Here is a 17,527-nt window from a genome sequence, read left to right as displayed (position 1 = left end):
TTCTGCGTTTTCCACGCTAGGGGGACCGAAGTCTATAGTTCGGATTTTATTGGATAGTTTTGTGTCTACGGCTACGCGGTTGGGAGTTGTCATGGCGTCTGAATCATTGGTCCGGATGTGAACTCGTTAGTAATTTTGTGCCTCAAAAAGCCGCAATGGCTCGCTCTCTGCAAGTTTCTCAGCAGAGAATAGCTGAAAAGCTAACCATATTAAATGATCGTGGCATTGGAATGCTCACGAGAATATATAACATCAAGAAGGTAAGCTTTGGACTACGGACTCTCCTACTTCTATTCCTAGGGCTAATATTTTTGACACCCCTCCGAACAATTTGACGTTGAAATGTACGAGGTTGACATACATATCTGTTATTGCATAACGCATAGTCGTACAATAAAGTGATAGCGCAGTGGAAGTGTCTAACGCTATGATAACACAGGGGTGTCTATGAAGCGCTATCGGGTAGTTACGGAATGCAATACCGCAAGCAGAAGGCGCTTTAAAGTGTCCCTGTTGCTAAATTCGCGTTTTAAACTTTGAGCTTCATGATCAATAAAAAAACAGCTTCTTTCGAGCAGAAATTGTCACGTTACACTAGCTATTACTCGTCACAATTAAAGCTGCCTGTTCTCGTTTTGAAACAGGCATGTGGAGACGCAAAGTCCAAGCCGTCTTTTCTTTCGGACAAAAGTCTGGAGTCTGCAATCAAGCATGTCGTCCGGCGCTTTCCCAACATAGATATCCGGGGAAACAGCGTTAGTATACATTGCACATAGATTGACGCGCATGTATTACATGCCCGTAACGTGATACTGTTGTACACTTATTTGCAGGCACAACTAACGGCGGTTTACAGTATAAGACAGGATATTATGAAGTCTTTGTCGTTATACTACTACACGTTTGTTGACCTCCTCGACTTTAGAGTAAGCTTCTTTCGTTACAAAAATTCTGTTGTCAGCACTCTTGTTGTACATGGTACTTTTGTTACCATTATTTCCAGGACCATGTCAACGAACTCCTTACTACGATGGATTCATTCCAACTTCACCTTGACATTGTGAGCTTGATGTCCATGAAATTCATTAGGTTTAATCGGGCTGAATTTCGAGTTCATTTGTAACTAGCGCCGTACCACTTGCAGGCCCTAAACTTCGACATAGCAAAAGGGTACCTCGACTTGGTAGTGTCGTACGTCACGTTGATGATCCTGCTGTCACGCGTCGAAGACCGCAAGGCCGTCCTCGGCCTCTTCAACACCGCGCACGAGATGACGCACGGCCACAGTGACAACAGCTTTCCGCGCCTGGGTCACATGATCATTGAGTACGATCCGCCGCTGAAGAAGCTGTCGGACGAGTTTGTGCCGCATTCTAAGGTGGGGCTGCGTCTTAGACGGCAAAACGGTGCCATAACGTCTGTGCTTCTCTTTTCGTAGATGCTGTTCCAGGTGCTGATGTCACTGCAGCAAGTTTTCCCACGGAGGAACCTCACCGCGGATGACTGGCGCAAGAGTCAGATGCTGAGTCTTCTGGTGGCTCCTGCGCAGATGCTGACACCAGCACAGACTGAAACGGTAATACTTCGCTCTCTCTTTTTTAATTCTGAGCATTTTTTAAATGTGTAAAAATTAAATCAAAAATTTAAATATGTATATGGTTTCAACAATTTTTTTGTTTCAGATGCCGTGCGAATACCTGTCTCTGGAAACCATGGAACGTTGGATCATATGTACGTCAATAGGTCATACTATGTTCTGCGCCTACACTCCAGTTAATACTCATATATCTACCAACGTATACTGCAAATGATGGTAATGGTTTGCATTTACGTGATATGTAGATACCACGGAGCTGTGTAGCAGTGAATGTGTAGTGCCGCAAGTGCTTGCCATTATTGATAAATAATGGATTTTGAATTACAGGGCATGTGTGAAGTAAGGCTGGCTATTTTGTTGCCACTTTCGCTGAAAACTTTTTCATTTGTTTGCTTGTTTTCGACTGGACTCTCTTTAGCCTTCAAGAAGAGGCATCTATCGAATGTCTGTTTCTAATTGGAGCAGCGACACTATTTTCCCGTTAAACATGGATGACTGCTTCAGTGATAATTTTAACTATTGATAATTTAACTGTTGATTGATTGATTGACAGTGATAATTTTAACTATTATTAGTAATTTTAAGCAGTATAATTTTAACTATTAGTCACAGACACTTAACATGCACATGTCATTACGCCGCACACATTAACACATTAACCTTAACACATTAACGTTTTTTTGTTTTTTTTTTGCAGTCGGTTTCCTGCTCATTCATCCATACCTGCAACAGCCACCGGCTCAAGCTCTGTTTCAAGGGGCGCTGTCCAACGGTTGGGCCGTGACGCTATTCCGAGATGAAGTCTTGCAGGTGAGCCTCTCGTTGACAACTGACATTAGTGCCCCATTAAACACATAATCAATCAATCAATCAATCAATTAGTGCCCTCCTCACACAACTTGTTGATGCACGTGCGCAGGTTCACGCGTATGCCCAGCAGTTCTTCGAAAGCCTCAAGGGACACGGAAAGAGGGCTTCTGAAGTGAAGGAAGCCTTCAGCGCAGCCCTCCAGACGGCTCCACTGGTGCATCGGGAGCGAAGGAAATTCCTCCGATCTGCGCTGAAGGAGCTCGCCTTGGTGTTGGCGGAACAGCCCGGTCTTTTAGGACCCAAGGTAAGGATTCATCTTTTGAATGTTGTCTCAAAAAAGAGTTGGTCGGATAAAATTGGATTTGACTGCTTCAGCTTACCTGTACCGTTAAGAGGTGGTTAGTAGTACGGACCACCAGAGATTGATGGGCATATTACGACGCGAAAATAATAGTAACGATACCGTTTATGTTGAACAATAAAACCAAAAACAATACAAAACAGGCCTGCCTAAGCCAAGAGGCTTGTGACAGTCAACGGGAAAAAAAAAGGAAAAAAAGAACTTACGCAGTAAAGATACACAAATGAGTGATCAGTCAGTATTAGGTAATTCTGTCTAGGTGTATGTGTGCGTGAAGTGCGAAAGCCTGAAATGAAATACGGGGTAGCTTACATACCGTAACTACTGCAATTAAATGGACGTGTCAGAGAATTTGTCGCCAATTTCGGTAAACCAGGTATCCGTGAAAACCAGTAAATCGAACGAGGGCTTTGAAGTCGCAAGCGATTTGCCAACGTTATCATTTTTCTTGTTACCTTTATTACTCATAACTCGGGAATAATGCTTTTACCATTGTCGCAGGCCCTCTATGTCTTCATGGGCCTGTCCTTGGCTCGTGACGAAGTTTGCTGGTTGATCCGACACTGCGAGAACCCTCCAACACGTACTCCGGCACGGTCGCGGAGCCTTCAGGGAGAAGACCTGATTGACCGCCAGCTCCCCGAACTGCTCTTCCACATGGAAGAGCTCCGCGGGCTGGTCCGGCGCTATGCTCAGATCTTCCAACTGTACTACGTGCAATACCTGGCGGGCTTTGATGCTCCGGCCCTGAACCTTCTGCTTCAGCAACTGTCTGGCATTCCCGAGGAAGACGCTGCTCTCCTTTCCACGGCGTGTGCGACCATCGGAGCTTTGGGACCACGACAGGTGAAGTCTCTGTCTGTGGTTTAGCACCTGCATTGTACCTTTGCTCACGACCTACTACGGGTTTTCCCACCGATTTTAGTCCAAGTGCCATCGAAATTAATCCGTGTGCCATGCAAACTTTATGGGACATGGATTAATTTAGCTGGCACTTGGATTAAAATCGCAGGGAAAACCTGTAGATTATAGCGTAATCGGCAAACCCAACGAGGAGCCCGTCCGCACGATCCACCACGGGGCGCTACTCATCGGCCCACAAGATCTGCATCACGATTGGACGATGGAAATTTGAATTTTGAACGCGCAGAAGCGGACGCACGATTACCGTAGCAGACGACAGCAACAGTTCCCATGAAAACGCCTAGAATGATGATGATAATCAACTTAAAGAAGCATCTCTCGTGGGGCATCCACCGCCTGTACAAAAATACTAAGGTAAGCTAAAGTACAGAGTACTGTACAAATTGAGGAACCAATAACAGAGCCGATGAGTAGCGCCACCACTGGCCTCCGAGTGCGGTGCTGGGAAGGGGTCCGCATGACATGGTCGCTATATTCTAGTAGGTCGTGCCTTTGCTTTAACTTCCTCGTAATTAACCACCAGGTCGAAGAGAAGCAGACCCTTGACCTGCGCGGCCTGCGCCTCGACTGGTTTCGACTGCAGCTGCACGCTAGTGCTCAGCGCTATCCGCTCAGCCTGCGAGAACATCCCGAGCTCGCTGTTCTCATGAACACGTTAGTGTTTCACACCAAGATGGTGGACTACCTAGACAGGGTAGTCGTCGATACTTCGGACCTTTCCATTTTCTGGTACGCTTCGAGTTACGTGCTTTTAGTACGCACTTAATGGGATCTGTTATAATTTTACAATTACCACGATGCTGTAATTTGCAATTTAATTGCCATAATACATTAATTGCACTAACATTATAATTATGATACTAACTAGTCTTTGATTGCCGTAATTGACACTATAGTATACACTGACACTTTATAAAGCTCTCTTTTTTTTTCGCAGTTTCTTCAGTCGTATCTTCGAAGACCAGTTCCACCTGTGCTTGGAGTTCCCAGCGCAGACGCGATACATCATAGCGTTTCCCCTTATCTGTTCCCACTTCATGAATTGCACGCACGAGCTTTGTCCAGAAGAAGTGAGTAGTGCTCAGAAAAACACCTCCGTACACCTTGCCCAAATTGCAAATACGATGGCGTGTCTCGACGGTGTTTCTCCCATGTTTACGGATTTAATGTTGCGAGAAAAAAAGGTTGAAAAAAAAAAAAGAACACACAAGATGAGGGTTTTTACCCGGTTCTCGGTTTTACCAAGAGGGTTTTACCCTAAAACACGAGGCTCTATGCATTAAGTATTGCAAGCTTTGTCCGCAGCGCCACCATATCGGAGACCGGAGCCTGACCCTGGTCAACGCCTTCCTCGACGAGATGTCGAAAGAGGCGAAGAACATCATCACGACCATCTGCGACGAGCAGTGCATGCTCAGCGACCGACTGCTTCCCAAACACGTGGCTCCGCAGATAGCCCATGTGGTGAACAAGAAGAAGCGGGACAAGAAGCCCCGACCCCCTCCCAGCGAACGGGATCGCCCGGGAGCAGAGAGTTACCGGAGGACGCGGGAGGAGTTGTTCACGTGAGCGACGTTTCTTTGGTATTGTCTTGTATCGTTAGCCAGTATTGAATTGAAGTAGGTGTTATTACGTACTAATGTAATTGCATATTGTACAGGATGTCCCATCTAGCACTCACCAATATTAAAAAAAAAAAAAAAGGACCAGCTGAGGGTTGTTGGCTGTTGCATATCGTAGTTGCGAGTAGCTTTTCATTCGCGTAATTAATCAATTGGATAGGAGAAATTAGTTAACTTTTAAAATATTGGTTTAGAGGCAGGGATGTCAATTGAAAAGTTGTAGAGCGCTTCGTGGAGAGAGTTCGTTGGACACCTCACCGAGGGATTTCCAACAATGTACACTTCCGCGGAGCGTGGTCTTTCTCTTTCTTTGCCACAAAACATTAAAAAAAAATAAAACATAAAAAAAAACATTTAAAAAAATATTGTGTGGTAACATGCCCGTGGCAACTTTAGCGGCATTAGTACTATCTGCACTCATCCTTTAGTATTAGCATTAGTATTATTATTATTCCTTAGTACTATTCATTATCCATGAAGCTGTTAGACAAGTGTAGATACTGACACTACTCCTACAACATAAACACTGCCGGAAGCTTAGTTTCCTCGTTGTACGACGGTAGAGGGATATGGTGTCGCGTGATCTGGGTGTTCGTAAGTACCTACATTTTTTTGATAGAGCATTAAGTAGCACACTAAGCACCTTCAACTTTCTTCAGGATGGACAAACTGCACATGGCTCTGACAGAGCTGTGCTTTGCGATCAACTACTGCAGCACGATCCACGTCTGGGAGCACACGTTTGCGCCCAGAGAGTACCTGTCGCAACACCTGGAGAACCGCTTCAACAAGTGAGTTCTCGACGCTGATGACGTTGCGAGTGCTGTTACCGATAATCACCGGGCACGTCCCGCAGGGCACTGGTGGGCATGGTGATGTACAACCCGGACAACAACGAAATTGCCAAGCCTTCCGAGCTGCTGTCGAGTGTTCAGGCGTACATGAGCGTGCTCCAGAGCATCGAGAATTACGGTATTGTCGTCAAACTCGACACCTGTCGTGTATTTTTTTTGTATTTTGTATTTTTTGTAGTTTTAATCTTCAGTGTCGCTCTCCGCAGTGAACCTCGACATCACGCGGGTTTTCAACAACGTTCTGTTGCAACAGACGCAGGCACAGGACAGTCACGGCGACAAAACTATCGCTACGCTTTACACCAACTGGTAAGGAATACTCTTTGAATGCTCCTTGTGAGCGTGACCCGACACGTGATGAGCGGACGTAACGTGACAGGTTATGAGTAGAGCCTGAAGTGTTGGGGTTTAACCCGACTCTTTCCAGAATTTGCACCCCAAATTGAAGGTTGGCTCTTTAGGGTGAAACCCGATTTTTTACCCGGCGAATTGCCCTCTCCGAGACGTCCGTAGGAATGCACACTAACTTGTTTGGCGGCAAATGCAGTTACGTCACCGTTTGTACCGAACCGGTACAGTTAGTTTGAATAACTGAGCCCAATTTCTCCCCGAATTTAGCGTACCGGAAGTTTTTCCACCCGAATTCGCACGAATTTAGAGCGCACGTTTATTGACCCGATTTTTTAGCCCCCCCAAATTCAGAAAAAAGATATTTCCCGAATACTTCAGGCTCTAGTTAGGAGCACTTACGAAGATGTCACGACATTTCAATTGAAATTCAGGTACCTGGAAGTTCTGCTACGAAAGGTGACAGCGGGGCAGATCTGCTACTCGCCCTTCCAGAGTGCCTTTGTCAACCTTCTCAACGACGGGCAGGTGCCGTTTACCGCGGAGGAGTTCTCCGATGTCAACGGTAAGGACGTAGTGCGAGAACAAAACTGGCTACGGATGCGGCTATGGTTACGGATGCGGTTACGGGACGGCATTCCCTTGCAGAGCTGCGATCGCTAGCCGAACTGATTGGTCCTTACGGAATGAAGTTTCTGAACGAGAGCTTGATGTGGCACATTGCGAGCCAGGTTAACGAACTCAAGGTGAGACACACTAGTTTAATGTCATTAAAAACTTATAATGGCTGAACTTAATGCCAAATAGCATCTTAACTTGTATTAGTGTTAAAGCTTCAATATTATGTTGGGGGTTCTAGTTCATGCCGCTGATAATTTCAGAAAATTGTCGTACAAAATCGAGACATCCTCATGGAACTACGATCGAACTACGACAAGCCCGAGCAAATGAAGGAGCTCTTCCGAAAGTTGCAACGTGAGTGACGTTTTCGTGAGACTGTCTTTAATCATATCGTCGCGTAAAATCTGAAATCAGTCGAAATCAGTCGTTTCAGATCTAACGAGGATACGATAAGTTGTCTGCTGCAGTGTCTCGCTTTGCAAGACCGCTGCAGCACTTGTTGCTTTAAGATGCTTTGAGCTGTTTACGACCATCTTCTTTTTCTCTGTCTCTCTCTCTCTTTCGCCAGCTCTATACAATCTTCTCTCTTTTCCGAGCGTGCCTTTGAAATGCAAATTGGTGTTTGATTTCTTCTTGCCTATTTCTTTGATCTGTCAGACATGATTGACATGGGTTACCTACTCCTCCTCTTTTTCTTTTGTGTCTCAATGTCCTTGTCCGCCAACAGGACCGAGGATCGCCCAAAGTAAGGGCTGCACACAAGTTTCTTCCTTTCTGTATCCTATCTGTCTATGCTCTGTAGAATGTGCGCCTCAGCTTTTTCCCACCCAATATATCCGTCCTGTGTTTCCTGGGATGCATATGCTTTGACATGGTCCTGCTTCCACATTACCTTCGTGTTTTTTCTTGTTTTGCATCTTCTTTGCCTTCTGTACAACCTTCTCTAGTGTTTTTGTAGAGCTCTTCTCGTTGAAGTAATGTTTAGAGATGCGAAGGCCCGGAAAAAAAACCGGAAATTTTTGGGGAAAAAAAAACAGTTCTTTTCGTTTTTTTCCTCGTCTCCGGAAATAATTGACCAAAATTTCCGGGCGACAAAATTCAAGAATGTAAATTTTCGTGCCTTCAATGCGTTCTAATCCGCCAGCAACCACCAACTTGGAGCTCCAGCTGGCTGCTCCAAGCGATCGCCATCGCGTTCACATAATGGCTGAGTTCTGGTCGGAGTGGACGGGTCGTTCCAATTACCTGTCGCTGAGTAGAGAAAGCAGTCTCATGGGATGCTCTGCTCCGCATTTATGCCTAGAGGGTAAACACTAACTAAGGTTTCTAGCTCATTGTATGCTGTGGCTTGGCCGGCAATGCTTCGACTCAGCAGTAACCGCGTTTGCTTCCATTTTTTCCAATTTTTCGGAAAACCCCCCGAAAAAAGACGTTTTTTTTTTCTAACGATCCAAAATTTCCGGAAATTTTGCATCTCTAGTAATGTTCAGCAGACAGAAGCTACTAACAATGCTGGGGCACTAGTACCGCTATATCTTGTGGCACTGCACACGAAAGCCGTTGCTCGTGCACTTAGGTTCGGGGATCTGAGGGCCGGCATCCCGTCCAATTCTTCACCAAACCTTGTGGATAGAGAAGTCGGTAGGCAGATGTTGAAAAAGCAAGAGGCAGGAATAAACGCTGCTCCCCTCACTTGCGGTTTCAAGTGTGCCGACCGATTACGCCACGCTGGCACAGCTTACCGATGACTCGCAAAAGGGGCATCATTTAACAGACAGGGGGCACTCGCCCACCACCTCCACCAGAGGGCACAGCACGCCCTCCGAATTGCTGTCGAGTCACGTAATCTTTGCTGAGCCGCTGTACAGCCTAGAACGTGTGAATGTGACTTCCGATATATATTCGCATCTAGAGAATCCCCGTCCCCAAAGTTTGGTGGAAATTGGAGGCCTGGAGGGATGTAGAACCTCAAATTCCATCATTGTTTTTTTACCACGTACTCTCCTCTATTTCCACTATTAGACGCTAAAGTATTGCCGGTATGTGCATCGTTTTTACGTATTAAAGGAGCAATTAGCGCTGCTCGAACCCCTGCTGGTCACCGTGCAATTCAATCCACAAAAACACTCCCAAATACCGACCACGAGCAGTACGGCACGACTCAATCAAATACCCAATATCCCGGCAATGAAATCGGTGTGGCGTAACAAACAAGTGCTAGGTCCCACTGAAAATTTGTCTGCCACAGACACAGTGTGGCACTGCTTGCAGCGATGTCCTCATCGCTGATTCACTTCCGGGCTCTCTGAAGGAGCCTGAGAGCTTTCTAGAGAGTGTGCAGGTCAAAGGACTCTCTCCCGTGCTAAAGGTAATACCCCTGTCAGACGGACTAGTTAGTGTCACTTTCAACAAGTGACACTTGCACTTAGTGTTGTTTGTATGCTGTCACACAACATCTCTTAGTGACACTTGGCTGAAAGCGCACTAACGACTTATTCACTTGTCTGCGGCTTTGTGGTACAGGTAAAAATATTGACTAAAAGTGAGGGCACCACAATGTTTTTCGACAAGTATTTTCAACAGCGCGTTTATTTTATTTTAGTGCGGTGTGACGTCGTGCCGAAAAAACGTGTCACTACTCTCGTTAACAGCCCGCGACAACTTCGCGGTCCCGGCAATTCGGCGGTCGCCATCTTTGTTGTGGCTCGCATTTGAGGCCAGTTTGTTTAATGTTGGAAGAAGACTTGCAGGAAGTGTTTCTAAACCAAAGAAAAACATTCTGAGGAAGGTATTGCGCCTAAAAATTTTGCCACCGTTTATTCTTATCTATCGTAATTGCCATCTTTGCTTGAGAGTGTGGTGAACACACTCAAGTAAGTGACATTTACCTAAGCCGTGTAACAGCAAGCACTTAGTGAAAGTGACATTCGCTTGGTTGAAGTGCACTTCACTTCAGGTGACACTGAATCAGCCCGTGTGTCAGGGGTGTTAGCTACGGTCATCGCTCCTCCGCAAGAATGGGCATTCATTGCTCCTTTAAAATGTTTGTGTCAATACAACTTACCATCTCTGTGTATGTGGCTTATGCGGCACCGGTGCAGCAGGTGTTCTTGGACGTAACTGTGACTCAGAGTAAACAACTGTTTGTACCAAGCACCACGTGTGTGATACTATCAGTAGGGGACATGCACCCATTATCATTAGCTCTACGGTAGAGTCAAGGGTTACATTACTCGCATTAATTTTTCTCTGTGTTCTGCCATATTAGATGTAGACAGCGTGTTGCAGAGGATGACCATCATTGGTGTGATCCTGTGTTTCCGAGCTCTGGCGCAAGAAGCATTGAGAGATGTAAGAACTTGTCATCTTCCCGTATACCTTCCCGTATAGTACAAAATGTGTCCCACTGAAATCGTTACAGCTATTTGAATGTCTCGTACGATGTTGTGTGCTTCGTGAGTCCTGTGGCTGTCGCGTTCCAAGTGGTCGTTCGCTACGGAGTCCCAAATGTCCGAGGTTTAACATGAATGATTCCCGTATATATAGGCCGCAGTATTTTAGGGTAAAACCCGCTTTCACCCCCCGATTTGCATCAACATCACTTCGAGTAAAACCTGAAAACGAACTTGGCAAAGTGCCAATTCAGCAGCCAATAGCGCGCTGCAGTATATTAAGCATTTTTCAATTTCAATTTTAGTTTATTTTTCCTTAATGGGAGGCCAAAAGCCAATCAGGCTTGACAATGGCTCCTCCTTCATTTACATTGTCCAGCCATTATAGGAATAACAGAATTGGCATTCTTTTTATACCACATATATATGCAAGTACTGACTAAGCTTAACCAGATGCAACAATATACAAAAAAATCTAATTAAGATACAACAACAATTATATAGGCAGTGAGAAGTTTGATAACCAGTACGTTAAAAATTTTAACGCTTTCTACATAATAAGGACAACAGTACTAATATTAATAACATATCTTAGAAGAAATAACAAAGTTCCCTTTTGGTGGTCAGTGATGGCCAAATGTTTTGTTAAGTGTAATACATAATTACATAATGACAAGTAGGTGTGCTTTAACGATTGTCTGCCGTAATTGGACATTAGGCGGCAACATTTTGAGAGAGAAACGAAACAACATTGCAGGTCTTATCTATGAGAATTCCATTCCTGTTGAGTTCTGTCGTGGACTTCAAGCATCACATTTCAAATGGAGACTCAATCGTAAGTCATCGTAATTCACGTTACCTACACCAGAGTGCAATGTGCTTTTAAAAGGGCAGTGTACTACACTGCAAGGGCAAGTGTCTTCCTGTTATTCTCAACGGATGAACTGATGCTGTTTCAGCTCGAAAACGTTCGAGAGCAGGTCAGCCATTCTTTCTTTGTGTTAACTGTGCACAAAGCTATGCTTGCACATCCTGGTAGCAGCACTAGATTAGTGGTTGTTAGTTAGTTAGTTGTAGCTCGGAGGCTCAATCGCATGCACTTGCTGGTTGCTGGAAGTGACCTGGATTGTGCATACTACACTGTGTCACTGAAAAAACGTGTCGTTCTTTGATCACTGTTCGCAGACGGGTAAAGTACACGCTGCTGCGTGATGCTAATTTCCGGACAACCCGCGCGCACATTTTTTTTGCGTTCTCATTTAGAACATGGTAGCATTAATGACACTGTCCAAATTTTGTTGTCATATTGTGACAGGCTAACTCACAACATTCCTAGATCAATATCCTCCTCTTTATCGGATATCGTAGACACGTACCTAACCATAATGTCTGTGTGTGTGTGTGTGTTTTCTTTTTTTAATGACTAATGCAACTAGATGTAGCCACCTCACTTACATCTGCAGAAAAAAAAAAGTAATATTGCAAAATGTTGAACTGTTGTGACGCAACGATGTTTTGCAGATTGTGAGCGAGATGGCGTCAGCAGCGGGAATTCTCTGCAAGGTAGACCCTGCATTGGTTGGAGCGCTCAGATCACAAAAGAATGGTGAGACAACCGATCATTTTGCACCATTGTTGTCAGACTTGCAGCAGGTGCGAGGCAGCGTTTATTTCGTTCGATTTAAAGGGACAGTCTCGTAGTACATGGCCACGGTTGCTGTGGTTGTTACATTAACGAATTAAATTAAGGGGGTTGCGACACAGCATCCCAGATAAACATAAAATACGGTTCTTTGCACCGACGTGGGCCTGCATTCCAAGCTGTACAGTGAAAGTGAGTAACAGAAGCGTCTCTGCTTTACTCGGGCACGTGTTGAAAGTTCGTGTTTCGCCAAATACGAAGAATAATTCTTTTTTTTTCCTCGGTACTCTGGAGTGTAGTACAATGTGTGCATGGTGTAATGAACCACGTCTATCAAGGTGTCACAACAGCTTTAATGATACACCTGACACGTGGCAAATTGAATCGCATTCGTTCGTGTTTCATCGAGCTACACGAAGAAAAAAGAATGTCATTCGCAAATGATGTTACTGTCGATGGTTAAGACACACAGTGAAATGCACTCTGCTCCAAATATCGGTACGTTACTTCAAAGTTCCCGAAAGGATTTTTACTAGTGTTTTTTTTTTTACTACACATTTTTACTACATTTACTTTTACATTTACTACATTTACATTACTACATTTCCAAATTTACATTTTTTACGTTTACATTTTACATTACATCTACTACATTTATATTACTACATTTAAAAAAATTACAAATTTTTACTACGTTTACTTTTACATTACTACATTTACAAATTTGCATTTACTTTTTACATTACATTTACTACATTTAGATTACTACGTTTACAAAAAGTTACTACAAATTTACAAATTTTTTTACTGCAGTGTTTCTGCGATATCCGCAAATAATATTCCAGTCCAGATTATACGAGCCCATCGCTCTGACGTACCATGTCCATCTGTTTTTTTGTTGTTTTTTTTTGCATGGCACAGATTTGGGAGAGGACGAGTATCAGATAGCTTGCCTGCTGATGGTGTTCATTGCTGTGTCACTCCCCAAGCTCGCCAGAAGCGAGGGTTCCGTCTACAAGGCGAGCATGGAAGGTAAGGCACCCGCCACCCAAACCCTCGGGACTCGTAACCCCACCCACCTTAACCCCCACCCCCCCACTCTCTGTGACAGCCCACAGCAACAACATCCACTGCCTCGCGCAAGCCATCAATGGTTTGGCAGGATCCCTCTTCACCCTTTGTGGGCAGGGAGACATCGAGGACCGTCTCAAGGAGTTCCTAGCGCTGGCCTCCTCCAGTCTCCTGAGGCTGGGTCAGGAAGCGGAGCGGGAGACGGCGAGGGAGTCGGTCTTCCTCTTGCTCCACTTCATCGTCGAAGAGTCGCCGTTCCTCACGATGGACCTGCTGGAGTCGTGCTTCCCGTACGCGCTGCTCCGCAACGCCGCTCACGCTGTGTACAAGGTTGAAGCTTGATTTTCGAATAGCTGTACTGTATCTCTCGCGCGGAGCGTCGCCGGGCGTCGAGGAAGCTTCGCGGAGCTCCGCCGATCATCGTTGGCGCGGTTGAGAAAGTTTGCGGACGAACCTTACGTGCATTACGCATCTTCGAACCGCAGCGCGAATAGACCCTTGTGTTTTTTTAGGGGGAGGGGGGTTTCATATTTTTGTGAAATTTGGGAGCTGCAAACTCTGGCGATGTAAGCGCGGTAAAGCGGATTTTTTAAATTGAAAATTGAAATCGAAACCGGTTTCTCACATTTTAGGTGGACAATAAGATGCCAAGCGGCAATGGTGAATGTGCAGTGCATAGTGCCTGTATTGGTGGCTGAATTTGTATTTTACAAAGTTAATTTTCTGTTTGGCTTGTTTTGTCCACAGTGATGCTAATGGAAACTGGGGACAAAATGAGTTATACCGTATTTAACCCAGTAACACAGGGCTGTAAGCATCAGGACCCTGAAAAGGCACAATGTAACATCACCCTGAAGGTGCAATGCACTTTTGTTGCGGGTGTCACGGACCTTCGCTGCACATCATAGAACGTTGTTGTGGTGTTTTGGAGCTCCATGCTGCATTCTGGGATGTCAGGCCATTTCACTTGCCAGATTAGCATAGTTAACTTGTCATTTTAGTTAGATATTACTTCTTTTGATAGCCTATTTGATTGGTTGGAACTATAGAGGTAAAGTGAGGTGATCAATGCCATGTTTAATTGTAAATAGACAATTTTTTTCTCCTATAATTTATGAATGATGCAGGCAGCCAGCAGACATGTTCACATGTTGGATAAGTTCTAGCATTTTATATATATATAACCTAAATTAAAAAAGGTCAATAAACAAATTGCACTTTGTACGTGATGTGGATATTTTTGCACGTTAATAGTATGATGCACGCATCTATTTTTGAAGCAATTAATATTATTTATTATTTTACCTAGTACCTACATAAAGGTGTGACCTTCATAGGGCATGACTCGCAAAATCTAATGTGAATGCATGCTTGAAGTGAATTAGTTCGTGAAGCATTTTTGTATGATTGTCTAAGAATGTTTTCTGTACAAACTAGGATTACCTACAAAACTAACCACCCAAGCCCAACAAACACCAACACTGACCACTTGCTGTTTTTCCCATTTTTTGCGGAAAAATAGATATGCCCAGATTTGTGTTAGATTATGTGCAGCTACCCAGCAGCGTTTGGGCTTTATTTTCCAGGCGAAAAATACCTTCAGGTTTTTCTCATTATTCGTGGAAAAATAAAAATGCTCAAAAAATTAAAAAATATAAATGTAATTAACATGATGTAATTAAATGTAAAATTAGACGCAGTTTTTCAGCGGGACACGTGCTTTGTTTTCCGGGCATCTAATAGTGATCAAACAATGCCTTCGAATTTTTTTTCCCCTTTCTGCATTCTTGGGGGCAACACCAGTACAAATGGCTTTCCTTCTCGCGTTGAACATGCATCAACATGCAAAGTACATAACCACCAACCAAAATGCATCTTATTCCCTTTCCACCATCATTTATTGCATCCCCAAACGAGGGGAGTTTTCCTACCCCACTTAACACAGCATACTTTCCTCCTCACGACTTAAGATATGCAATCAACAGACATACACATTTGTACAAGCGAAAAAATATTTTATTAATGCCAATTGAAGCCAATGGTGCTGGGGATTGCCAATTGAGTTGCCAATCTGCATGAAGGAGAAAACCCCAGCGGAAAAACCTTCACGCCAGTACACATTTCTGCAACAGAGAATATTTTTATTCCATATTTAATAAACGTAATGATGATTCAATGAGAGCCTCTCGAATTATCCCCCTAAGGGCGTCCGGATCTGAAAGATAACATAAAATCAGCATTCGTCACATTGCTCATGGATGACTCACTGCAGCATGGATGACTCACTGATGATGATGATTGCCGGATGACTCACTGCAGCAGTAGCAGCAATGATCTGAAAGAGAACCTAATATTAAGAACAACATCCAAACTCCCATTCACTAATACATACGCTGCATAGGGGGGCCAGGGTAATCTGAAAACAAAAGACAACAGCTATTATTACTGTCTACATAAAATGATATGACAACAGACCTACATAATCTGAAAGATAACATAATAGCAACATTCACTAATACATACAGTGAGAGGTGAGTGAGGCTGAGCCTGATTATCAGAACCTATAATTATACTCTCTCTCCGGTGGTGGTACACGCTGATTATCTAAAAAGATACGTGCAATTAAGATCAGCTAGTCAAAGTCAAATGCTGGTACATACTTTCATTACTTCCCACACAAACTGAGTCATCTGAAATGAGACTCGTATATTAACATCAAATCAACGAAATGTCGCTATAATATACAGCTTGGAAGTGGTGATTCAGGCGCTGAAAAGAAAGGAACTTTAGATACTTCTCACTTTTCATATTCGTCATTTCCTTACCATCTTCGAAGTAGAACACTGGACTCGGGGTGAATACTGAGAAAGAGCGCTATGCAAACACGTTCTTCCTCGTTCCGCCGTCGTTTTTTGCAAATTTGCTTGGCACGAAATCTTTTCTGTTTAGGGCGATGATCTATCCTCGTCGTCTTTCGGGGGCAGCCCACGAGCAATCGCGTCTTCTGCACGCGTGAACTTCGCATTCCTCTTCTAAAAGAAGTTTCCGCTTGCGTTGGTTGTTTGCACGGCCAACAACGGAACAGTGACGCCCGGAGGAGTAGCTTTTATACATAAGGCAGGCTCACTTAAAAAAAAAACAAAAAAACACGTTGTCAACACACCGCTTCACCCCACTGATCTCGATTGTAAAAGGCTGGATCGCGGATAGGGAGCGCGAGCGTGAAGAAACCGGCCGCCATCTTACGGTGCTCACAACAGTCGCCGCAGCGATCATGGCAACTTCTTGCAATTACGGTCGTACCAACCGTACTGGCAAGGTTACAGGGCCTAAATTTATACAGGTGAGTCACTCTTTATCGAGGAATAAATAGGCGTTCATTCTGTATATTTAGTTGACCATTATGAAGTGTTTTTTTGCCCAAAACGAGCACTGGATGCAGGTTGCTTGATCGCTCTTCCGACGTTCAATGGAGCACACTTGCATTTTACCCGGCGGCAAATACAGTTTGAGTGCATAATATGCTTGAAAGAACACGTTGCACTACACAGGTAGTGTTGTCATCAATATATGTGCGAGCACTCGAGCGCATTTTTGCATGCATTGCTAGCATGGTACATGGTGTTCTCTGCGGAAGCAAGTGCCACATTCATTTCTTTGAATTACCTTCGCGCACAAGTTCGGTATTACGTCATAATGAGACCACGATTGTCACCTTTTTTCATGTATTGGTATTGTTTTGTGCCTTGGTTTGATTTGTGACAAAGAATCCTACGTAACGGTGGTGTGGCGCGACTTGAATAACGCCTTTGTCTGAGCTGTATCGTCAGCTTGTTACGATAGTAATAATTTGTAGCGTGTCGTGCTATTTGAAGCAGTTTTTAAGGGTGGTCTCTCAATACAGGTTTCGTCATGAGGGCTACCCAGTGAATAATCTGTGTAGTGTGATACGGCTGGGTGTACAGGTAAGTATCACGTTCCTCATCCACTGGTTTCTACTTTACAGGAAGGAACAACCTCAGTGCACACACTGTGGTTAGCCTCTCTCAGTTTTGCATATTTTCTTACATGTTCACATCAGAAACACACCTTACACTTTAGGCTCCTTCACCCAGCAATATAATAATTATAATTCTTTTTAGAAGAGTTCCCCATATTCTTTTTAGAATAGTTTTTAATCTTTTGAATTTTTAGAAGATACAGGGATTGTAAACCATGTTTTAAACTGATGTTTTAACATTTGTCCAATGCATTTATTAAACAACATATTCATTTTTAACTGGTT

The 17,527-nt window shown here is 44.1% G+C and overlaps 1 protein-coding gene across 4 annotated transcripts; it reads left to right on the top strand.

Annotated features, from left to right (window-relative positions):
* Positions 1–64: 64 nt before the first annotated feature.
* Positions 65–14,466, top strand: LOC135390682 (membrane-associated protein Hem-like). 4 transcript variants are annotated; one of them, XM_064620495.1, is made up of 25 exons: positions 65–260; positions 645–755; positions 834–926; positions 1,004–1,060; positions 1,145–1,378; positions 1,439–1,576; positions 1,683–1,731; positions 2,295–2,407; positions 2,517–2,711; positions 3,270–3,614; positions 4,216–4,421; positions 4,630–4,762; positions 4,998–5,257; positions 5,974–6,105; positions 6,171–6,286; positions 6,375–6,477; positions 6,951–7,081; positions 7,165–7,262; positions 7,398–7,491; positions 10,406–10,488; positions 11,287–11,364; positions 11,489–11,509; positions 12,051–12,135; positions 13,093–13,203; positions 13,283–14,466. In XM_064620495.1, the coding sequence occupies exons 1-25, from the start codon at positions 156–158 to the stop codon at positions 13,582–13,584; spliced, it is 3,393 nt and encodes a 1,130-aa protein (XP_064476565.1). In that variant the 5' UTR covers positions 65–155; the 3' UTR covers positions 13,585–14,466. The 4 variants fall into 4 exon arrangements, with proteins under 4 accessions (XP_064476565.1, XP_064476564.1, XP_064476566.1 ...); XM_064620494.1 differs by having other exon boundaries at positions 4,986–5,257; XM_064620496.1 differs by lacking the exon at positions 11,489–11,509 and having other exon boundaries at positions 4,986–5,257.
* The last annotated feature ends 3,061 nt before the right edge of the window (positions 14,467–17,527 follow it).

The sequence above is a fragment of the Ornithodoros turicata genome, chromosome 4 (assembly GCF_037126465.1).
Source record: "Ornithodoros turicata isolate Travis chromosome 4, ASM3712646v1, whole genome shotgun sequence".
In the NCBI taxonomy this organism is placed as follows: domain Eukaryota; kingdom Metazoa; phylum Arthropoda; class Arachnida; order Ixodida; family Argasidae; genus Ornithodoros; species Ornithodoros turicata.
This window is presented reverse-complemented; position numbering and strand designations above follow the sequence as displayed.